A 24,153-nucleotide genomic window follows, 5' to 3' on the forward strand; every position below is an offset into this window, starting at 1 on the left:
CGTGCAGAGGCCCGCCAGAATTTAACTGTAGTGGAATTGGATCTTTTTCTTTTTTTGTAGTTGTTGGTTAGTCATCCTACTAGCAAGAAATATAGCTTTGAACCTCAATGAAAACCAATGAAAATTTGCCCTTTGGGGGAAATTCCAATTTAATTATAGGTTGGGTCTTGCATCTTTGTGTTTCTGTCAGCGCACAATAACGTCAGGCTCAGCAAAGCAACGGCAAACTGAGAACACACGGATGCAATAAAACGAGACGCCAATCAGCCAATCAAACCGTGAACGTGGATAAAACCTAAAAGGGAGTGACCCTGAAATGTTCCCGATATTCATTTGTTGCACAGAAAACTTGCAGCGCACGAGTCAGATGCTCAATTTGGGCTTCTCTACCGAATAATCCCGGAAGGTTAAATGTTTTTGAATGAATTTAGAACTGGAGCTACAGATTTGTGCACGGATGACACGGAGCCCAACCCGACGTTTCAGTCGCAGGCTTTTAATTCTAACGAGCTGTGATTGACCACGCTGCTCATCCAACAGGAGAGCCCGAGATCATTTTCACCGACACGCTGAGAGACAGAATGGCCCGGGAGTCAGAGGTCACCCGGGTCAGCGATGAGTCTCTGAACCAATGACCCGCCTCGCAAAGACAAATCAGCCTGCCCTGTCTGACAGGCTCCGTCGAGCAAACCCCCACCCCCCCGCTGCTGCGCCCGAGCGACGCGGCTGACGTTGCTCCTCTCAGGGAGGGAGGTGCGAGGGGAAACCATAAACCCGTAAAGTGTGCAAGCAGGAGTTGATCATTCTGTCCATTTGGCATCGGTGGCCCCCCTCCTGCCAGGAGCAATAAAGCTGGCGTGTCTCAAGCGAGGCCGGGGATTTATCGTGGCGTGTTCTTGTTAGCTTGAAGCAACAACTTGTGGCCTTGCCTCCAAAATGTGGAACTTATATGCTAACCAGTGCATTTTATTTTATCGGTGTGCTTATTTAGGCATTTATTTATTTTTGTGATTTTTATTTGACACAAGTGGAAGTAATGATTTTATTCGTTTGCATATAAATGTTTTCTAAACATTGGAGCTGAACATTTCGGAGCTGAAGCCTCCTGCATGTTCGGACCACCGCCCGCTCGCCGCTCAAGAACTTGCCGGATTAAATCAAGACACGCTTTTGAGAGCGAGCAAAAGACCTCATGCCCCCTAATCTCTCTCTCCTGACCTCCCCACCCTCCGGGCCTCGACTCTCACCCTCCTCCCTGCAACCCCCCACCCCCCCTTTGCTTTTCCCGCCCAACTTTCTCCCTCGCAGTGTGAAAGAGGAGCTAAGATCAAAGGCCCGTAAACCATGGCAGTGATTTCTGGTGATTGATTAGAAGCAGAGGTTGGGAAGCGGCGCCCCCCCCCCCCCCCCCTTCTTCCCACCCTCTGGTGCTTCGTACACAATCTCCCAGGACTCTCGTAAAGAGCTCCGACTTCAGCCACGATTGGACGGAGCCCGGAAAGACATCCACGCGGGGGCAGATTTTTTGCCCTCTTCCTCCTGGATGGCAGGGGGGGTGTCAGTTGATTAGAACCATTTGTTGTCTTTCTTGGATCTGGGGAGGGACAGTGTAACCCCCCCCCCCCCCCCTCCCCTCACTGTGGTCTGTTCTCAGAGCTGGAGGAAAAGTGCAGAGGAGAGGAGAGGAGGAGGAATTGATTTTCGGGGAGAGGGCATGCGGAGAATTGAACTCAGATGCGTTGCAGACATGGTATAAAAGAAACATTTGGGGAAGCAAATGTCTGTAGCTTACAGCGCAGCGGCTGCACAACCGAAACGCAAGCAAGTCCTTCCAAAGTTAATCAATCCCATAGCTGTCTCTCACCATCCTCTCCCACCTCCTCCTCCTCCTCCTCCAGCTCTGAGCCTCAGCATTGAGGCCTCTTGTCAAGTGCGTGGTCTTGTAAAGGCATTTTAATTGACCATGCCCGCGTTCAGAGCCGCTGAGATTAATGCTCGGACCCCGTGCATACACGCGCACTTCTTCAACCAAGCGCCATCTTTCCTGCCCTGCATGATCCCACCTGGAGCGTGGGCCTCGCAGCGACAGCTCCGGTCCCGCCGAGATGTGTCTCATGTCAAACTTTGCGCCAGACAGACTCCAACGAGGGACATGGGGATGGGGGCGGGGGGGCATAGTCTAAACTAAATGTGCAATTCTCTGAAGCTTTTGTTTCTCCTCTCTGCGGTATTTACAAAGCACATTTTTGAGTGTCATGGAGGATCTCATTACGCTCCTAAAAGCTTTTAATGCATCCTCACGCACATGCATCGCATTCTGCACGTACGCGTACATGCAGACGCGTAAACCGCTCATTTCTGCACACTTTCCTCGACGGGCTCGCTCTGCACGCACTCACGGTGCAGCTGGAGGATGGGCCGTGGTTATTATCTGTTGGGCGACCTCATGACTTCATCTCCAGCGCTGTCAGAGGCGGCCTACATTATGTCTCCGCTGGGCTCAATGGGCTCTTTGTTCTGGGCTTGGCTCCGGAGCAACTCGGCATGGGGGCTGCGTGAGTCCGACGGTCCCACCCCGGCTTTGAGGGGGAAGGAGAGGGATGGACGGAGGTAGGTATTGGAGATTTGGGTAAGACATGGGAATGGAAGGAAAGTGGGAAGAACGAGGGATAAAATCAGCAGTGAGTAGGAAAGGGATTAAGGAGAAGAAAGTGCGAAAGAGAGACAGATGGGATGCAGAGAAGCAAAAGACGGGGGGATAGAAGAGAGGGGGGGGGGGGGGGTGTAGCAGGCCACAGGTGAATCCTAAAGCCGCTGTTAAGTCTTTTAGCATGATCATTTTAAACACTGCTCACCTTCCATCCCACTGATTCATTCCAAATATGAACAGCAGATTACGGAGGGGACATGTCAGCCAAGCCGCAACGGCTAACCTCGCAGGGAATGTGGGATTAATGGCTGGGTAATACCGAGATTAGGGAACGGAGGCGAGAGCGGCGCAGGGAGAGGAGGATTCGACTGGCGGGAATGACAGGAGAGGTCATACATGAGGAGAGCTCATTACGGAGCGGACTGCAACAGGAGGGGGGGGGGGTGTTCAAACCGGAGAAAGACTCGTTGATAAGATCGGAATTATTTGAGTATTTTTCAAAATACTTTCCCGAGATATAAACGCTAAAGATTTGTGTGTGAATTATAAAGCCTTCCATGCTTCGTGTGAAGAATTCCCTTTCAAGCAGCCTGTTGGATGTTGTGTAGCTTTTAGCTTCAGTCGCTCCTTCAGCCACAACTTCCAGCCTGTTGTTGCCCTCCCTGTTGCCCCACAGAGCAACTCATCTCATCGTGAAGGAACTCGGGTGCCTTTTCCTGTCCCCTGCCCCTCCACCCTTCAGCTCCTTCCCTGCAAGACTGTGTTTAAATCTGTTTGGCCAACGTAGCCGATCCTCTAATCCGCAGAGCTTTCCCTGCATGCTGCAGACACTGTAATGAAGGGGTCCTGGCCTCACCTGTATGTTTAAGGGGGGGGGGGGGGGGATTACGGCCTATTTATTAATGGGGCACGGGAGGAGGCGCGAGACGATTGGGTCATTCATGAGTAGTAGGATTTTGAAAAGGCTAATTACGTCTGATAGGTGTATAAAAGGTTCTTTGTGAGGTTATTTGGAACATTTTGGGTCCTGATGGCAAAAAAAATATGGAAAATGAACCAATGCTATTTTAAATAATTAATGTGTCACGCCGTAAAGGCAAAAAGTCGATTCAATCAGCGCTGTGTGTGTTTTTTTATTATTATTTTTAACGCCATGTGACTTTATGCGTGCAGAACAGCCCCTTATTGTAGCAGCGGAGTGAAGGACTCAGTTGAGTTGTGTTATTTTTATGGCATTTGGCTTGTAGTTTGGAATTCTGATTGTCATGCTGTCTGGTAAAAAAAGTGCCCAAATGTGAGGGGTTAGAAACTGTAAGCATTACCAGCTGCAGCATCAAAGGCTCGGGCACGCTGGATCCGTCACGCTCGTGCGTAGCCCCCGATTCAACCTGTAATGTAGAACCTTCAGGAGGAAGGAGGCTAATGCAGAATTATGAATGAGAATAATCTTTCTGCCTATTTCAAGTCAAATAGGACGGACTATGCCCAAATATGTTCTCCAGGGGGGTTACTGGATTGATGCAACGAGCTGGATGACGTCCCACTATCGACTTTTTGTGAAAACTTATAGAGATTTGTGAGTCAATCTGCGTTATGCACAGATTAATTATCCCGCGTCTTCTCCTTGGGTCTTGATGCATTATAAGTGTGGCTCGGCAAACGGAGGATGAGGAGGAGCCTCTGCTTTCACAATCTTTAATGCTATCTTGGGTTTCAGCAATGAGAATGGACAAATTTATAGACGATAGAAAGTCTGGGTATTCTACATGTTGATTCAAACCTGAGCAAAAAAGATTGCAATTTAGATCCACGGTGCAGGAATGTGATTTCATTGGCCGGCCGGAACGCCCACCTTCATTAATATCGATTTATAATTAATCAGATCATTTAACAGCAACTATAGAGTTTTGTTTGCGTGAATCTGCAGGAAGCTGGATAAATTAGAATGTATTTATTTTAAACAATGCAAAAAAAAATTACAATAAAAAGCGGTAAGGCAGGTCAGTAAATTCGGCAGAGAGATCTGAGCATCCACAGGCCTAATCACTGCAGAGAGGAGGAGGAAGAGGAGGAGGAGGAGGAGAGGGAGAGTCCATTCTGGACTCAGACGCTCACCAGTCGTTGATAAAGTACTTAGCATCAGCAAAATTAATGAATCCGTCCTGACTGGGAGAGGGGGGGTTTGGGGTTGAAGGGGAGGAAGAGGAGGAGGGCTGTTGAGGGTATGCGGTGTGTGTGTGTGTGTGTGTGGGGGGGGGGGGGGGGGGGTAATCCTGTTCCAGCTAAATGGCTGATCCCTCTCATTCCTCAGATACCAAATGTCAAGAGTTAAATTAGCCTGCTAGCCTGAGATAGGAGTTAACATGCTTTTAAATGGGGCGGGGCGCTGAGCGACGATTCCTGCCCCCCCCCCTCTGGGATGGCGGGCAGGTGCCTTTGAAGCATCTAATTATCCCGTTGCTAGTAAGTGTTTAGGTTAACAATCTTAATGGGGCCCTCTAAGTTCACACACAAACACACAAGTTCATTCTTACATAAGAGCATTCCGGTATATATATTTATTGCAAAAGGTGGAATAATTATGTTTAACTGAAGTGATTTAAAAGGAAAAGCAAAAGTGAGAAATGCCCTCAGTAGCAAGTGGATCATATTTGATGTGCTTGACTGTTATTTTTTTCCTATTCTATCCACACTGTTGGCTCCGGGCGTCTTTGCTTTGGCCGGGTGTCCATTTCTCTTGGCGAGCCGCTGCTAATCTGAGTGCCACAGACTTGGTCGAGATCACTCTGGTGTCAGACGTTGGGATTCCAATGCTGAGGTCCAGCGGAAAACTGGCCCGCGCTGGGCTGGTGGGCGGCGTTCCCGTATTCGCCGTAAAGACCGACGGTCCCAAACGGATGTCGTTTTGCCCTTGCACATAATCATTTTTTCAGGTTATGGTGGATCAGAACTGCCCTGTGACGCTCTGAAACTATATGCTTATACAGTCTGTAAGCCAATCAGACCACTGAATGGTATTTTTTTTGCTTTGAAGCCTTCATCAAATGCATCTCTTGGTGTTTGATTCCTCCAAGAATGCGAGCCAAGGTGCCCTTTGTGTAAAAAAAAAAAAGAATTTAAAAAGCCGTAACTATCCACGGTCGAAAGTGCATCAGCGTCAGAGACCAATGCCTCCTCACAATGTGGCCCTGATGAAATGGGAGTGGGATTTTTGGCTGCTCTATGGTGGGCCTGTGCCCCTAATGGGTGAATAAAGGGTAGCCAGGGGCAGGCGGGGGGGCTTGGCACGACACAACCCCGCTGTGAGGCTGATTTGAGGTGAACGCAGGGTAGATGGAAGGCGCCAAGCAGGCTTTGATTTGCCTCTCCCCAGCCGCCGGGGCCTGGAGGCTGGGACCACGAGATGCTGAACTCTGGGTGTGTCCCCGGCGGACCCCTGGCGGCACAGCGAACTGGGCTGGGACTGGGGTGAAGCAGGAGGGTTGGGGGGGGGGGTACCGGCTGCCGAGAGCCAAATTGAGATATGCGAAGAGAAATTTCCCCCCAGATGAATATTGAAGAGAGCGTTTTTACGGTGTGTGAAATCAGCTGCTGATAATTGACTGCTAACCAGGAGAGGGAACATCCAGGCCTGCTGGAGCATCGCTCTGCAACTGGTCCCGATATCAGTCGAGCGCTGATGTTTAAATAATGTGGATTCAGTCTGCAGAGACGGAATCAAACGCCAGTGCAAAGTTAAAGCGAGTGAAACACCATGTTTGCAGAAGTTCTCCAGAGCTCTGAAGAACACTTTGGCTCTGCTCAGATAATTTATTCTGCCTCCGGATTTGCAGGGCAGCGACCCGATTCTGCCTCCTGACATTTTCATTTGTTCATTGGGGAAGTTTCTTCAAAGTCACTCTTTTTTTTTTTTTTAATGCAGGACTTGGTAACCTTCACCTAATGCAGAGCCGAACCTTGTTTAGAGCGCGCTAGCAGAGCGGCGCCTCGCACAATGGCCGTAATCCTGCACCCTTGTGTTGGGCTTGGTTGGCGTTTGTCTTTCAACCTGCGCTAATCGTGAATGATTCCTGTTGTCTATAACGGCGATGCCAGGTCCGGTTGAATCAGGTGCGTAAGCCTAAGCCGCTTGGAGAGGTGCTCTTATTAAACTCAAGCCAGCTGTTGGAATCTTTCTCCCCCCTCATTGTTAATTGAGGAGTCTTGAGTCTTTCCCGGGACTTGATTTGCAAGAGAAAGAAGAAGGGGGGAAAAAAGGAGCAAGAGATTATTGCACAGGAGGAGAGGAGCTTTGAAGAAATGTTTTGTGTGTATCCTCCATTCCTTCTCCTCCTTGTTCATTCTCCGTGTGCTCCCCAGCCAAAAACCTGTTTGTGCCACTGACAACGGCGCTTTGAGAAGTTCGAAGGTGGAACACAGGATATGTCTGGCTTTGGCTCCGGGGTGCAACAACACATCCTGTGATGTTTAGGCTTTTCGGAAAGGCGGTAAGGATGGGATGGGGGTGGGGGGGGGGGGGGGGTTGAAATGTGTGCACCTTGAAACATACAACATACATGGCCCAGCTTTTGCGGCTGCCTGAGTTGTGGCTGGAGGGCAAATCAGATGGTTTGAGAGTCGAGGACGTTGTCAGGTGGAATAACAGCAATCCTCTGCCTCTGGAAAAGAGCGTCAGAAACAACAAGCCGAGCTTTTGTTTCACTTATCATTTCTTTGAATCGGCCAGGCACCCTTAACTTAAGCCCCCCCCCCCCCCCCCTCTTGTACCCCGAGCCCAACCCTCAGAGGAACTGGGCCCCACTCCATATCTCATTATCTCTTCAAAATTTCATTTTGTCACGACATCCATGCGCTCTTTTAGGCCGGCATATTAAAGGCCACATGCACGGGGCTTTCTCTGAAGGTATTCCTGCCGGTTTTACAATAGAGACCGCAGTAAAGGGGGGAGGGAGGAGGACCTGGGTTTTTAGGATTTAATGAGTGGCTGGCTGGGGGTGAAAGAAGGATAGAGAGCAAGTGAGGGAGAGAAAGAGGGAGTGCATTTGTTGAGGGTTGGTAAGAGAGAGAGAGAGAGAGAGAAAGGGAGGAAGAATGCAGGAATGGAGCACCGGGTACCATAATAGTGGTAGAGAAAGCTCCTGAAATACTAGAGCCGGGGCGTGTGCTCTGATCAGAACGGCAGTGAGCACAATTACCTTCTTTTCAAATCCTTCAGTGACACTGCGGGAGGAAGGAGGACTTTGAAACTTGAAAGGCAGGAGCTCGCTTTCAACCTCAAACGCGAGCAGGAAAGGGCTCTGAAATTTGTTCAGTGCTCCCCATCCACCATTAGCTTGTTTCTTCCCCTCGCCTCCAGGCATTTAAGCGCTTTTTTGAAAAGATGTTAAGAAATTCAATCACCATAGAGAGAGAGAGAGTGGGATAGTTCCTTTTTTTTTTTGAGAGGCATGCTTTCCTCTGGTCCACAGAGGACCGGCCTGCTGCTTTTGTATTGGGCTGAATAGACTGGTAGCGGACTGGATGTGGCAACCATGGGAAAAGAGGTGGAAATAAAAGAGGAATGAGAAATGAGGACGGCATAAAGGGAAAGGGTCTATCGGGCGGACGGTCAGAGCTCGACAAGGGCTGAACTCTTCAAAGTTGCGTGTCTTTACCTATGTCTGCGCTGTCTTCATTAGCCCCCCCCCCTTTTTTTTGACAGATGCCTGACATGCTGCAAGGATTAGAGAAGTTTCCACCGGCGAAAGAGAAACTTTCTCTTCCGCCTGTTCAAGGAGATAATTGACTTTGTTCAACCACGGAAGGTGCTGTAAAATGAAGTAATAGAGCCCGTTAGGATGGCATACGGTACAATGCTGGACCCCCCCTTTTCTGTGTTGACCATAGGGGGGTGGGGCTGTGACATTGGTGTGATTGAACTATTAGTCACTTGACCTCTCTCGGAGGAGAGAGCCGATTACGAATGCCATTTGGGGTCCCCGGGAAAAGAACAAAAAGAAAGATGAGAGAAGTATCACAGACCAGAATCAGTCAAAACGGAGCTGGCGGACCCCAGAATGCGGAGACGGAGGGAAGATTAAAGTTTAAACAGTTTACTAGAAATATGCTCAGGACAGGTGTCGGAACAATGTAAGAAAAATAATCAAAAACTCTGCCAAACAAAAGCAACAGCTAGAAAATCCTACGGCCATGGAAGAGCAGGCAAAACAGCAACGGAGGAAGACGAGTCGTCAACAGGAGACGAAGGCATAATCTGGCTGCTGGAGCGTCAGCAGGCTCCAAATAGCAGGCAGGTAATGAGCTGGAATGAATGGCAGGTGTGTCTCAAGGTGTCCCGCCCACTCCCCCGCAGCCACGCCCACACACACCGCAAACGCAGGCTCAGAAGAGGAAACCAAACGGGAGACCATGACAAGGAGAAAGCGATTAAGACAAATTGAAAGCGAGCGATGGAGTCCCCTCAGAAGTTTTCGGCCCGCGTTAGTGCTCGATGGATTCCTGGCGGCTGCCCCGTCTAAAGGCTCCAAACGATGAATCTATTCATGAAACATCAACTCGCTGTTAGAGAAAAAGAGCTCATAAATATGGAGACAGCTTTTACTTTCCCAAAATGCAATGCTAGATCTTCCGTGTGTGATGCACAGCGGTTTCACGCTCCGGCCCACGGCGCCGCTGCCGCGCAGCACAGTTTTACAGTCCTGACTTCCTCCAATCCATGTCAGGAGACGAACCCAATTCTGAAATCCCTTTATGTTAATATTGCGCTTTGCAAGAGCAGACCTATTAATCCGGCTTTAACCGTATAAGTGCCATTATTCCCTTAATAAGATCACGGGGCTGTGCAGTATAGGATTAAATACTTATATCATAACTGACGCTGTCATTTCCCGCGGATGAGACCGGCTTCTCCTCTCTGGCTGCCGGTTCCGCGTTAAGGGTTCTCCAATCCGCTGCCGGTGCCGTGCCAATGCAACGGCTGGCCCGCGTGCCGGTAATGATGAGGGAGGGTGAGGGAAATCAAAGCGGGACCAGTGGGTTGCTATTTCCCCCCCCCGTTCTGATCGGCATTATGGCGGTACTCCTCAGCGCTAAAGGTGATACGCTTTAACCTGGCCCTCGCTGCTGTTCTTAATTGGCAGCTGGATGCTGCTGTGTTGCAGCGCATACTTGGGGGGGGGGGGGGGTCTAATACTGCAGAACCTCTGGCGCCAACGCCGAGGCATTTTGCCAGGCTGTCAGTGAAGCTACGCTAATGCCAGGAAGGCCACTGGTTTGAACCAACGGCCAACCAACGCTCTTGATGGCGAAACCGGAATTTCATATAACCGGGAATGAGCAAGAACGCAATTCACAGCTGTTGCTTATGGGGGGGGGGGGGGTTTGACTGGGAACCGGATCAGACTGAAACTAATTCCTTTTGTGACTTTGGGCAAAAAATATTAAATCGTACTTATCTACGGCATTTTCTGAGTTGGTCTATATAGTGAGTATTACAGAAAAGATACCGGGTCAGAATCCCAGCCGAGCCTTATATAAGTCGGTTCAGAGGTTCACACATATTTTGCTTTTCATTCCAGGTGGCAGGTAGTTTTCTCCTAAGACCCGACTCCTTCCCCTTTGAATGAGACCGATGATAACGGAGAGGGAATGGGGGAGAAGGAGGGGAAACAAGAGAACGAAAGAGGGTAGGGGTCGTTGCAACACATGACGCTTGTTAATGGACCGTCCGGAATGCGGGCGGAAAGCCTGCCTCCTCCATGGGAATCTGTTTCTTTCTAAAAAAAAAAGAAAAACAAAAGGAGACAGAGCTGAATTTATGAACTGACGTTTGGGAAATGCTGCTTGGACTGTGTGAAATGGGATTTATCCTTCGTGGTCCATATGGTCGTACAGCTTCTGCCTCTGGACTCTCACATGTGGCACTGCTGAGGGCAAATCCAAGCAGGTTTCAGGTGGGGGAAAAGAAAGCGACCCCCCCCCCCCCCCTCCTCCTTTACCCAGAGCCTCCTGCATCAACCGATCTCCTTGTGTTCATGCCAGAGAGAAAGATTCTCACATCTGCTCGCAACTTTTACTTCTGTATCTACTAAATCTACTCAATGATTTGCTCTGCTTGACTTCTAACATCACGTTCTCCTCCCTTCCCGTCTATCAACTCTTGCAGAGGACGAGAGTTCAGGCCCACTTTACCACCGCGAGAGGCGCAATGCCATCAGCTCCCAGACCCTGACGCCCGGCCGCCCCGACAGGAACGTCAGGGAGGAGCCCTCCACCTCCACAGACGACCGCCCCTCCCTTCTTAAGAAGGAGCTGCACGGATCCCTGCCCCACCTGGCCGACCATGCCCTGCCGTACCGGGGCACGCTGTTCGCCATGGATCCTCGCAACGGCTACTTGGATCCCCACTATTGTAAGTCTTACAACGCGCGACGCGTTGGCGAATGATTAAAGCGGAAACGTGTAGAATTTGCCAAGTAAAACGGTTCCACACTCCTCGAGGACATGTTTGCAACCGCCAAACGAGCCCAGTGGATTTCTTTACTGTAGGTGAGAGGCAGGGCCGTCAGATGTTTGATTAAGTCTGACAGATTAGACTCACACTCACACACACACACACACACACACACACACACAAACGCATGCACCCACACTCGCCTTGTTTTGCGCCTGGGAAGTTAGTATGGGGAACGGCCAGTGCAGCGTCTTAATTCCCTCATTAGGGGCCTGTCTGAACACAGTACTCTACTTCTTTCTCATCAACACACACTTCAAAGCCCCAAAGCAACAGCGAGTCAAACCTCAGCACCTCCTATTCTGCCCCCCCCCCCCCCTCCCTTTCTCTCCCTCTGTGGGACTAGAGAGGAGAGAGAGGGGCTCGTGGAGATGAAGCCTGATAGATTGTGGTGAAAGGTGAGCAGTGGCTTGGTTGAGATACAACAGATAATTTGGGGGTGGGGACTGAGATAGAGTTAGACAAAAGTGAAGCTGTGCATGTGGGGAGAGAGAACAGGCGGTAGATGATTGAGGAGTAAGAGGCTGATTAGGCGGTTAATTCGGCGACTGCTGTAGCCAGGACTTTGCCTGCAGACAAGAATGGGATGTGATGGCTTCTTTAGTTTGGCTAAATTGTCCCTGAATTGGGCCAGACGGAGTGGGACAAGGAGATTTTAATCCAGCGGCAGTAATGAAAAGTCCAGTGAGCCCCTGCTTTAGAGTGCAACTCCATTTATTCAGCCACTTCATTAGCTTCTGTTCCCTCAAACGCCGGAGCCTGAGAGCCACCGATGCTTAAAAACCAGGCAATGGTGTCGTGGACAGAACCTCGAGGGCGGAACATTACTGCCCATTACATCCTGACCTAACTCAGCACCACTGCCACTTCTAATTTCAAATGTGTGTGTGTGTGTGTGTGTGTGAAGGAGCCCCAGAGGTTCCAGACCACTGAAGCCCAGGGGTAAGAGAGGAGGAAGGGGGGTGGAAATGGGTCACCCAAAGGGGTCATGAGGGAGAGTCGCAGTCTCAAATGAAGAGTTCAAAAGCAGCAGGAAGAGTCAAAAAGGCTTTAAGAGGGTTTCTTTGTGCAAAGGGTTAGAAGAGCGCCGTCAGAGGCGGAGGGGGCGATGGAGCTGGGGGGTTCACTGGAATGAGGTTCTATTGTCCTGCTGCGTGTGTCTTCTTATACTTTTTTAAAAGTGTTAGCATCGAAACATTTTGTCAGTTTAAAGCCAGACTCTGTTAATTAACTCAACATATCTTCGGTTGAACCTTTTTAATATTTGCCTTTTTTTTGTCATCGCGAATCAAATTGTCTTCAAGTTTTCTGCTTAGTTGTTAGAGACAACATGCAGATGGAAGACATCACCAGATTTATTTAAAAATCTAAAGCCTGATTTGTTACCGGTCCTTTAAAGAGATAATATACCAATAAAAGTTCAAAACAAACGCCTCCTGTTCTGTTTCATTGATGTTTCCCCTGTCGATTCTCTGATCCTGACTCGGCTCAGGAGGACCTACGGGCAGAAATCAGACAGAGTTGTGTAAAACACCTCCTCCTGGCCCCAGGTGTTGAGGATATGCGGTGTCCCCAACGGCGGCAGTCCAATTCAGTCTGATTGATCCCAGCACCGGAGCTCAATTCCCATGAGCTGTAGTGTTCTGTGGGTCAGCAGGACGAAAGGCTTCCGTTAAGACCCCCCCCCCCCCGCCTCGGCCACTTTGAACCTGAAGCCTGTAGATCCTGTCGCTGCTAGGTGTAAATAGCGACGTGGCTCCGGTTCTGGTTCTCTTACTCCACCAGTGGTAGTCCCTTCTCGACGAGGGGCTTTGTCACCTCCTAAATTCATCCCAGGTGTGTATGTGTGTGTGTGTGTGTGTGTGTGTGTGTGTGTTTGTGATGGAGAGGGGGCCCAAGCCTTTGTGCTGTGCTTGCATAGCGTGCCGCGACTCACAGCAGACAGCCAGGCAAATCCGATTACTCTTCTCACTGGTGTGTGTCAGTGCTTAATGTGCCTAAATGCGACAGCACCTGCAGCCTCCCCACACCTGGTAGCTGGGTCATTAACGTGGCGGCGAAACTCTGGGAGGTGTGGGAGTTGAACTGGGGGGGGATTTCAGGGGTCTGTGTTCTGAATAAATCTCGGCTATTCACCCAGACTTGCGATCTCCCACTCGCCGTATGTCTGCAGCCAAATGTCGTGTTGACTTTGTTTTTTTACACCCACTTCAGCAGGAGAAAAGAGGAGGCGCCAAGGAAACGTTGCCCCCATTGTTAGCATTAGCTAATCACGGTGATGCCTGAGTCTTAGCCGCTTTTCATGGGCAAACATTGAATGAGAGTCCTTCTTACCGCGGCACTAATACACAGAGCTTTGCTGCGGGATAAGCAGAAAGGATTGAGACGAGGATTAATGAGGGAGAAGTCTCTTTTCTTAAGATCTTAATGTGTGGAAGTCTGAATGGGATGCGCGGCGCCCGACATCGGTTTATATTATGCGCCGATTAGCCGGTCAGCGGTCCTGCAGCAACAGCGAGGCCCACTTCCTGGCAAAAAAGCATCCCCTCTTCTCCTGAGAGGATCTAGTTTAAAGTTCCTGAACACTTGCCCTTCTTTGCCAGGCTGAATAACGTTGATGTCGGGACTTAAAGCACTTCCTTTTCATTTTTGCAAATGTTAAAACTGGAGTGAAACACAACGTTTGGTGAAATGGAAGGCATTAAGAGGAAAGGGAATTTAGAGCTTTAAAGACAACGTGTAAGTATTTTGCAGCTGAATTGGTTAAAGTTTGGTAGCTGGGTCTGTGTCTGTGATATGTTACACCATTGACAAGCGTAGACTAGACATTAGGTACCTCCAGACGGTGACGGATGCTGAGCAGTCCAAGCAGTCTTTCAGTTATCTCCTTCAAAAATCTATCCCAGATCTGGCTGCCAGCTTAATCCCCACACCAAAGCCTAGATACCTTGACTGATCTCAGAAACCGAGGCTGCTAAGCAACAGGCCGTGAAGGTGCGCATCTCTGTGGCTGAAAGATTCCTCCACGTGTGTCACAGTAGCATTGGCTCAATGAGAACGGACAAAGGTAACTTGAACACTAGAATTCTTTGTTGTTTCTGATACTGTGGGGGTCAGTCGATGTCCAGTCGAAGGGTTAAAATCTAAACTGCTGTGCCGAGCTGATCTCAGGTCCACTGGGCCATGTCGCGGCAGCCGCTGCGTAGGCCTGTCTGCCTCGGTATCAAAATGCAGCTGACCACTGAACTGAATGAGCCAGCTGTCACCAGAACCAGACGTGATCCGCACATCGATTGGCCCAGGACTCTTTAAAGTTAATTACGGCGCTTGGTCTTCGGGTTTTTAGTTTTTACGGACTGGAAGGGGCTTTTCCACGTGTCTCGAAATGGTAAGAAGTGCAAAGACGGTGTGTGTGTATGGAGGTGTAGGTGGAAACCGAGCAGCCTTCTGAACTCGAGCTCAAAGAGAAAACTTTCTGTCCTCTTGTTGGTTTAAACATGACAAGCACTGGTTTAGATACAGATTCAAACACCCCCCCCCCCACACCCCACCCCACCCCACCCCAAAGAACTGCACAGAACAGAGTAGAGCCCGGGGTGAGAAGACACGTGCCTGTTTCAAGGGTAAGTGTTTGTCTTTGTGATTGTTTCAATATTGGCTTTTTGAGCGCGGTGGCACGGTGTAGTCCCCACCCCCCAGCGGCGTGCCGGCACAGAGCAGCCTGGGGCGCCCTGCAGGCGAGGAAGAGGAATCCCTTCCATCCACCTCTTCTCATCAAGAACAACAGGGGCCTTTGCTCTGCTGTGGCCCCTCGGTCCAGCGCACCAGGGATAATCAGATGATCCCCTTTTATACAGCTTATTAGAGGCATCTCATGCTGTAAGATGGGCCGTACTCTCACATGCATGTGCCCCTTTGTAGCACTTGATGATTTAAGGGGGTTAAGCAGAGTTTGAAGCGCTCTGAGGATGCGCTTTCATAACCGCCTTAAGGTCACGCGCTGCTCTTAACGCAAAGCTGATCGCGTACGAAGCGAGCATCTCGGAAATAATGGCAGCTCTTATTAACAATGATGAGATTACATGTGAAGGGGGAGGGAGGGGGGCTAAGAAGACTTACGAATGTGTAGCCAACTCAAGATGTTCAAAGAAGAACACTCAGCATTTCTTGGTATCGCGGTCGCAACATCTGCCAGTGTGTTTTACGTCTTTTTCGAACGAGACTTGGTTAATCGGTTGAGCCGCGGAGGAAAGTTGAGAAACAATAACACTTTGCTGACGTCGCGGAGGCTTAAAATGAAGCTCTGCTGCATCTGGTGCGTCCAAAAGGAGAATAAACTGCTGCAAATGCCACCGGTACAATAACATTAAGCACTATACGAATAAAATAACAACGTCCGATGCTCGTGGGGGCTTTTTCTTTGCTAGCTGCTTGAGCTTTTTCCTCTCCTCCTTAAGTTACCCTGTAGTCTCCAGTAGGATAATCAGCTGTGTGCGCTCAGGGAGAATCAAAGACATTTCACGGCTTCGCTCGTGTTTATTTCCTGTCTATCGCATCTTCCCTTTTTTATTTAATGCTTGTGGTCCTCTAATAGACCGAGCAAAGCCAAGCAGCCTCATCCCTTCTCAAGCAACCCCTATCTTGCTTTCGTCTCTATTGGGTCGCAGTTGTTCTACACGGAGGAGGGAGCTGATGAACACAGTGTAATTAAAATGTTCCCAGCAGCCTGGCGAAATGTAAGATACCACTGCCGTGAAGACAAAGAGGGAGCGAGGTGGAGGGGTATAGGAAAAAGACTCTGGAAGGAGGAGGTTGTGGTGTATAAAGCAGAAAATGAAGTGAGACATGAAAGAATGGGAGCTCAAGGAGGTCAGACCCATCACAGGATTTAGTGTTGCCTTTAAAGATGCCTGGGACAGGTGGCAGCTCCAGACAATCTCACACCACAGAGCAGCATCCTCTCAGGAGGAGATAAGGGATTCCTCCATCCCCGTCCCCCTCCCGCCTCTCCCTCACTCAGACACGTCACCTCCCTTATGCCCAACGCCCTCCCCTTCCTCCCATCTTGGTGTTCTCCCAGACAGGCTGCTTTGATGTGACTCGGTATGAGCGTGCAGCTGCAGGCCACAGAGCCTCAGCGCCGCCGCTGGGCCGCTGGGCCGCTGGGCGAGCCGGCCATCGGGAGCCGACTTGAGTGCAGCTCAATCAGCGAGGCTCTCCGGTGCCCAGCACTTTCAGGTCTCATTAAAGCACTCCGGCAGGGTTAATCCTCTTTAAGGTTTACATGGGCCCCGGTTTGTCTCTCTGCCCAGGCTGAGAGAACCCCAGGGCGCCACCTGCATGACGAAGCCTCAAATCACTGTGACACAAGTTCCCTTCCTTTGCCTCAGTTCTCCACGTCCTTTGTATGCCCTCCTCTTCTTCCCCTTTGCATCCTGCCTCTTCTTTACTCCCCTTCCCTTGATAGTACCTATCCCCGGTTGTAAGACTTGGAGGATTATTTGGGCGGAATCTGTTGACAGGGATGCGGTAAACGGATTACAACGTTGTCCTTGTTTTGGAATGCTGTGAGGAGGGAAAAGGGGAGAGACGCGCTTTGAATAATGAGAGTCAAAGTGAAGAAGTAGACCGAAAGCAGGATTAACTGCAAAGAATTAGGAAGACGGAGCAAGAACAAAAGAGAGGGTGAAAGAGAGGATAAGGTGACAGCAATGCAAGAGAAGACTGAGAATGTGAGAGTTCCAGATGCCGTTGGGCTCGCAGGACCTAATTGGGCCACAAAGTGCCGACCCCTGTCTTGCCCTGCAGCGCCCAGCAGCCATTTGTCTGATTGCTTTGACACACAGTTTCCTCTATTAGCTCAAATAATGGCCATGCACAAAAGAGCATGTACAGATTATGTCTAATATCAGTATGAGTTTGGTGGAAAACAGGAAAATGGACTTATGGTACAGGCAGGAATACAATTCCATCCATCCATTGTAAACTAAATCAAAAGACTGCAGTGGTGATGCAATAGACATGTCTCTTAGTTCAAACAGTTAACTAATGTGTTGCCTCTTGGGCATTATTTGTGCCCTTGAATGCACCACTGAGGAGAATCTTTAAACTGGCCTCTTAGTTCACCCGCATTACCATACGATAATGCGTAGTTTTGACACAAATCCAAAGGTGACGGCGGGGCTCGCTGTGATGGATCACCACTCTAACGATAAGATGCAAGTCTTTGCAAGTTAATACACCCAACAGGAAGTGAAATAGAAAACAATGGCAACCTGGGAATCAAAATTGCATTAAAATGACGAGTCATCCAGGATCCAGAGTCTCATATATAGATGCTACAGCAAATCGGAATAAGTTATCATGCATTTTGTATCCAGCCATCTTGTAGTATTTTGTGACTCTAAATTCCTAAAAGAAATGGTCGCAATGAAGGTCCAAGCCTTTGAGCTTTTGACTTGCATAAATCACAGAGGGACGAATACATGCAGCAACATCCTGGTGAGTTACCCTGAGGTTTAAATCAACTCCCTTCGCTCTGTGAGGTATCACCATTTGGAGGGAAGGGGTTCGACAGATGTTAGGGATACAGGGAGAGAAGTGGAAAAATGTGTAGCGCACTGTTTTAGCTACTAAACTGCTGTGTAAATCTCTTTCCAGCTGGGTGGGGGGAGAGGAAGATGGAGGGTGGGGTAGGGTGGAGATGGTGCTGGAGTGTGGGGGGAGGGCACAAGGCATGGCGCTTTGTTCTCCTCCCCAGCTTATCCCAATCTGGAGAAATTCACCAAATGTAGGAGATAGATTGCTGCTCCGCAGAGGCCTTGTGAAATAACCTTCACTCCCTTGATCCACACTGGGAAGGGAGGTGGGGTAGGGAGGGAAAAACAGGTCATGGATTGCGCTGGGGGGGGCCCTGGAACAGGAGTGTGCGTGCATAGCTCCACTCTGCAGCAAGGCGAGGGCCCTTGCGATGGCATGCAATTTGTTATGATCGACTCAGCTCGGCAAATGTCTTGCAGATGCTGGAGTTCCATTGAGATATTTGTGTTACGTCTGAGAGCCAAGGCCCGACTGCAAGGTACACGGAACACTTTCAGCTTGATCGCCGTCCGTCTAGCGAAGCTCCGATTGCTGATTATTTCAGCTAAATGCCCTACAAATGGATGGCGAACGAACAGGGGGTAGTCGTCTGCAAAGATCTGAACCTTTAGTTAACGTTTGAACTGAAAGAACCGTCAAACCTTGGTAGAGTTACCATATCTGTACAGAGAGACGACCTCCCTGAGCATTCATTTCATAATTAAAGTATGACTTCTGACTGTGATGGAATTTGAGTCTTACATTTGTCCTTTCCCTCCATGTTAATGACATTTACCCACAGAGAGTGTTTCTGCTCAAGGGCGTGAGAACAATTGTACAAGAAAGACGGGCAAAGCCAAAAACAGAACACAACGGAAGAGGGAATAGAATGTATTGATCCACAGAGGATGCGATCTGCCATCCTTATGCGTTTGATGAATTGCCGATAGATTGGCTAGGCAGCATTAGCATCCTTCTGTTATTTAACTTCTCTGCTTGGTTTCTTTTTCACTGCTTCCCTTCGCTGAATAATGGCTCTCTCTCTCTCTCTCTCTCTCTTTGCTAGCGCCTGAGCATCGCAGAAATACAGAAATCTCCGCACAGCGAGGACATTAGGCTAATTTATACAGCGGTAATTAGGCCATTAGACCTGAAACAATCTGGGACCTATAATTAAGCAAAACGTTCCAAAAGTCAACAGCAACTCCCATTGAGCTTAGCTAAACAGTCTCTGAAAGTGTTATTTACATGTCCAAACAGCTTGAGGTCTCACTTTAAGCAAACGCGGCGAAGGACGGGGGGCGTGTGTGAAAGGATTGATCACGAGAGAGCCCTCTTCCAAACCGCCTCCTCTGATAGTCTGCATGGGGCTTCTCCAGCCTCTTCTCTTGCCAGGCAGATAATTACTGGATGCTTTTATATCAGGGTTGTTGTTGTTATTTTTTCTTTTTAAATTACGTTGTTTTGAAAGAGTTCGGCACGCCATGTCAACGAGGGGAAGAAAGCACAGATTAACAAAGGACGTGCTGGTTACCTGATATCTGTTGGCTATAAGGAGATTCTCTTAGAGTCTCTTAAATTGGACTGCAGAAAATGACAAGTTATGCTCACCCCCCCCCCCCCCCCTTTATTTAATGACAGGAAATGTAGGAGAGAAGGAGGTGCGGAAAGGTATGACAAATGGCTTCAGGTGGGACTGAACCCACGCCCAACGCCAGAGGACTTCAATTAGAATCAGAATACTTTATTAATCCCTATTGCCTCGATATATAGCACTCATTGCATTTTGTGTTGATGGCATTTTTTTTAAAGCTTTCAATCTTTGCTACGGATTTTAAAACCTGACGTTGAGAGTTGATGTATCTTTTAAGACAAAATCCTGCTTTTAGGATAAAATGCTAAAGGTGGGACTTACCTGTAACTCGACTGGACCGGCAGCGATTCCCAGGCAGCTTACTAAAAAAAAAAAGGAGGAGAAGAAGAAGAAGAAATGAATCAAATGTTTGCTTTTCCTTTGAGATATCAGATTCATAATTCTTTCGGATTTTGACGATTCGTCGCTCAAAACAATGCGACAAGGGGAAAATTAGAAGGTTATCTGTTCACAGCACATCTGCAAAGTACGTAGATGTTAAAATTAAAGGCTTTTTGGGAAACATAGATAAATGTCAAGGTGAGCCACAGGTGCTTTATTTTATTGGGCTGTTTAGTTACTATATGCAAACGCTTTTGCATTCACACGGAAAGGAGCGACGCCGCTTTGCACACACACATGCGCTAGAGCAAGCACGCAAAGTCTGGAGCATCTTTCACACACTTTGCAAAGTGTTGCAGAGTTACGGTGCAACTGCAGGCCTCGCTGCAGACGAGCGTGCCTTAGCGGTGAGATCACGAGCGTGCAGGGGAGATGGCATAATGAAATCTGGCAGCCGCAGCCCCGGCACCGGCTTCATATGTTCTACATTAGCGATTCACAAGCCTCTGGCGCTAGGCCCCAGCAGCCCTTTTCTCACTCTGGTCTTAGTCGCTTATGACAATCTGTCACTGGCTCTTTGTGCTCTCGCAGCGGAGCATTGATGAGAAACGCGGTGTTTAACGGAGGAGCGTTCCGTCCTCGGCGGCCGGTGACGCTCCGTTGGAGAGGAGTCAGTGAACCCCTCACCAGAGGAGAGGAGGAGGCGTGGAGATGAGAAAGTCACAAAAGGGAAAGAATGGAAAACGTTTGCGTATCATCGAAACTGAAATCAGAATGCTGAGCAACAGCGCCGATTCTTTTAAGTATGACATCACACAACAGTCCAAGGAGATCCTTTGTGGTTAAAACTTCCATTATGAAAGGAGATTAACCAATAAGGGTATTGCAAATGATGTGCTTTGGGCTTCATCGTCCCCTCTTCCTCCCTCTTTTGAAATTATCCAAGTGTCCAATAAAGGACAAGGCAATTACCGTTCTCTCCTTAATGAAGAGGAAGCTGGATTTTGGTCCTCAGCACAGTGTGTTTGCGTTGAATTACAATTAATGAGCCCGGTCAAAGTTTGCCTCTAATTGCCCTTTCATTAAAACCCATTAGTAATCACGTCTTAATGACTTCCCCTTCCCTCTCCTGAAAGATGAAAAACAATTATTAGTTTGAAAAAAAGTCAACCAAAAACGAACAATTCGCTGCTCCGGAAAGTTTCAGAGGAGTTCTGAAGAGCCGGTGTCTTCAGGATGGATTATTGATTTGACTTCCACGCCGGTGGTGGCGGTTCACCGCCGGGATTACACTTTAGTCGGGAATGCTGCGGCCACTCCGGGAAGGTGACGTCGACTGGCTGTGGGCTTCCCAGCTGTGTTCTCTATTAGAAAATACCCTTGAATAACCAGAAGAGCAGGGGCAGTTTATTCCCAGAGTAAACAGTAAGATGTCCCCACAGGAAACACTGGAGATGGATTGCAGGATGGAGTCCCCCCCCCCCCTTCTGTTCTTTGTGACTGTATACATTCCCTCCGCTGACAGAGGGCTGTTTGCCTTGCTAATGGGGATCTGCGCTGGCGCAAAAGAGGTGGCAGGTCTCTATTTAGTCAGGGACGCACGCGGTAAAGTAAACTTCTGAGTCGGATTTAAATAAACCTCGGCGGAGGCGGCTTGCCGTGTGGCGGGGGGGCATGCGCCGCATGGCGAGAGGGAGGGAGGGAAGGAAAGAGTGATGAGGTGAAGGGTCCAGACATGCCGATGGAGGAGCATGAACAGGGATCTCGGTAATTCGATGAGGAGTGGCGGCTGCGGGAGTTCAGGTGTATGCATGCGGGGGGGGGGGGGTGTCTTTAAAATGATCTCTACAGTCATTGGCCCAACAGGACAGAGGTTGGTATGAAGTTCTGGGCAGGGATGAGTGGGATTAGAGAACACGAGGCTTTTACTCCCAGCGCGCTAGAACGCAGCGTGCAGACCCGAGTGAACCTGAAAGTTAATTTCCGACTCTGACAGCCAAGGGCCGGCCCAGCCTTGAAGTGGAGCTACGGCGAGTAAACAAAGCCGGTTCTGCCCTTGTCTAACCCGTCTCCGTATCCCAGCATCCCCTCACCCCTTCCTCCCTCGGCAGCGCTGGAATCAAGCGAGGTGAGCTGAGCCAGACTGAGCCATCAGGAGGAAGCTATCGAACAGACAGAGACAGAGCGCTCAGATATTTTCCAGAGCCGTGCGAAGGAGGCTTTTTACCCACTTATCTCTGCTCGCGTGAAAACATGATGAAAAGCCGCTTTGGAGATGTTTTGCATTTTTCTTTGGAGTCGCGGCGAGAGGCCTTGTGTGCGACTCTGAGGAAAGTTTCAGGGCCTGTTTTGGAAAGTTTTCAACAACAAGAAGCAACGAGGAGTTGCAGCACTCGTATTCCTCTCGAGTCTTGATTCTTGACGTGAGTCTGGACACCTTGGCCTCTTCCGCCTCCGTTTCTAATCTCCTCCACGTCGCCGAACTTTGTCGGCACGCAATCCTGAACGCCCTTTGACCTTTGTAATGTTTTGCGGGATTTCAAACGATACCAAAAAAACGATCCCTTCTTTATCGCCGCCGAGTGGGATCCGAGCTGGCTGCCATCGTACCGACGAATGAATGGCCGATGAGGTAAGCACACCTGAGGAGGTGCTGGGGGGGGGGGGATTAACACCTGCCTGGCATTCGGCATGGACCGACTCTCTGCAGAGCTGTTGTGCACCTCCATGTTTGGCCATCTGCCCCCTTGGCGCACACTTCCAAATATTTACAAGCGAAAAAATAACCCCCCCCCCCCCCCCCCCCCACAGCAAACACGCCTGCTGCGTGAAGGCATGCAGACGTTGCCACATGCTTTGCCTCGGGGTGGTGATGCACCGCTTGGAAACGGCCTCAGCAACAGGCAATAAAACGACACGTGTTCTGGAAGTGAGATATGTGAATGAACAAGTCATTAATTTGTTGGTGCGTCGACACACAAACGGTGCCTTGTGGGCGTTACGTGGCTCTCTGGCCCCTGGCCTTTCCTGACAAGTTTGAACCCGTTTCACTTTCACAGCTCGGAGTCTGTCCGGATGCGCCGCTGTGACACGCAAAGTTTCAGCTTTGCTTTTACAGATTGTGGTGCGGAGTGAAGTTTGGATGCCGAGAGCACGCAGTTTTACATTTCAGGGGGTAAAAATAGAGAAAGGCTCGGAATCTCATTTTATGCTAATGTCTGTGTTTTATCTGGAGGGGGGGGGAGAAAAGCTTCTCAATTCTCTCTGCTGGTTTTGATGGGAAATAAAAAATTGTTTTGCTTGTTTTATGCTTAAATATTATGCAATGGTGTCGTTTCACTTTCGTACGGATATTTATTGCTTTATATTTTGGGTTGCTAACTTGAAAAACAAAACAAAAAAACTGCCTCTTGTAGTTCAACGACTTTAAGGAGATATGATTTGGGTGGGTCTGTTTCAACGATAACCATCAACTGCTGCCTTTCATTATAGCTATTTAGATTAGCCGAAGGGGGGGGAGCCTGACTCAAGAGTCTGTTTTGTAAATCCCCGCTCGTATAACTTCTTCTCTTCTCATTCTTTGCAGCTGCACCGCAGTTCTTCCCATCCTTCCATCCTCCTGTGCCGATTGATGACAGACATACCCAGGGACGTTACATTTACGAGCCTTCCCCCGTGCCCCCTCTTCACGTGTAAGTCAAACTGATCACGCACTCATGCACGCCAAAAATCACTGCATGGTCACCTGCGAGCTCCCCGCGCCTACAATGGCGGCGATGCGAATCAAACTCCTGAACTTCCTTCCGTCCGCTGAGTGTGGCGCGTCGCCGTCCTCGTCGCGGTTCTTTGCCTTTCAGGATCAAAAGCCACCGGCCCCGTGTGCGCGCAACACGATCCGCATGTCAGAGACACGCAGGTGAACATGTGTCAGAGACATGGAAATGAGAGCAGGGGAAAGGGGAGCCTGGGAGCGCGCAATTATCATCAGAGCAGTGATCACGCCTCGTCAAGAGGAGGCGGCGCATCCTCGCCTGACATCCGCCCGTCTCTGACAGACGCTGACGGGCTCCTGGAGCGCAGACTGTACACAACTAACCGGCCGCCTCATCCAATCGCGCGGACGCACGGCCGATCGAATATGATGTAAGGTAAAAACATGGTGTCATGGCTTCTGGAGCGAGAGGGGAGCTCTTATTACAGGAGTCTCGCATTTCCCTCGGGTGCTGCTGACGGCGACGGCCAGGTCAGCAGAGGACTTCAAAGCGTTCGCTCTCCTCACTGACTTACAGATGCTCGTGCACAAATGCATGCAACTGCCCCCCCTCCCTAGCCTTTCTTTCTCCTTCACCCTCCGCATCATTTGTATTCTCGGCGTCCACGCAGCGCGTATCGTTAAAAGGTGATGCTTCGCCGTCTTCACGCCGCTTGTTTCCGATC

General features: G+C 49.5%; 1 protein-coding gene across 1 annotated transcript in view; it reads left to right on the top strand.

Annotated features, from left to right (window-relative positions):
* Positions 1 to 24,153, top strand: part of gli3 (GLI family zinc finger 3) — a 73,463-nt gene that overhangs the window by 19,401 nt on the left and 29,909 nt on the right. The window contains exons 3-4 of the mRNA XM_068748272.1: positions 10,815 to 11,060; positions 23,303 to 23,408. Of these exons, the coding sequence (XP_068604373.1) occupies positions 10,815 to 11,060; positions 23,303 to 23,408 (352 nt within the window). The remainder of the gene's footprint in view (positions 1 to 10,814; positions 11,061 to 23,302; positions 23,409 to 24,153) is intronic.

Source organism: Brachionichthys hirsutus, chromosome 14, assembly GCF_040956055.1.
Source record: "Brachionichthys hirsutus isolate HB-005 chromosome 14, CSIRO-AGI_Bhir_v1, whole genome shotgun sequence".
Taxonomy (NCBI): domain Eukaryota; kingdom Metazoa; phylum Chordata; class Actinopteri; order Lophiiformes; family Brachionichthyidae; genus Brachionichthys; species Brachionichthys hirsutus.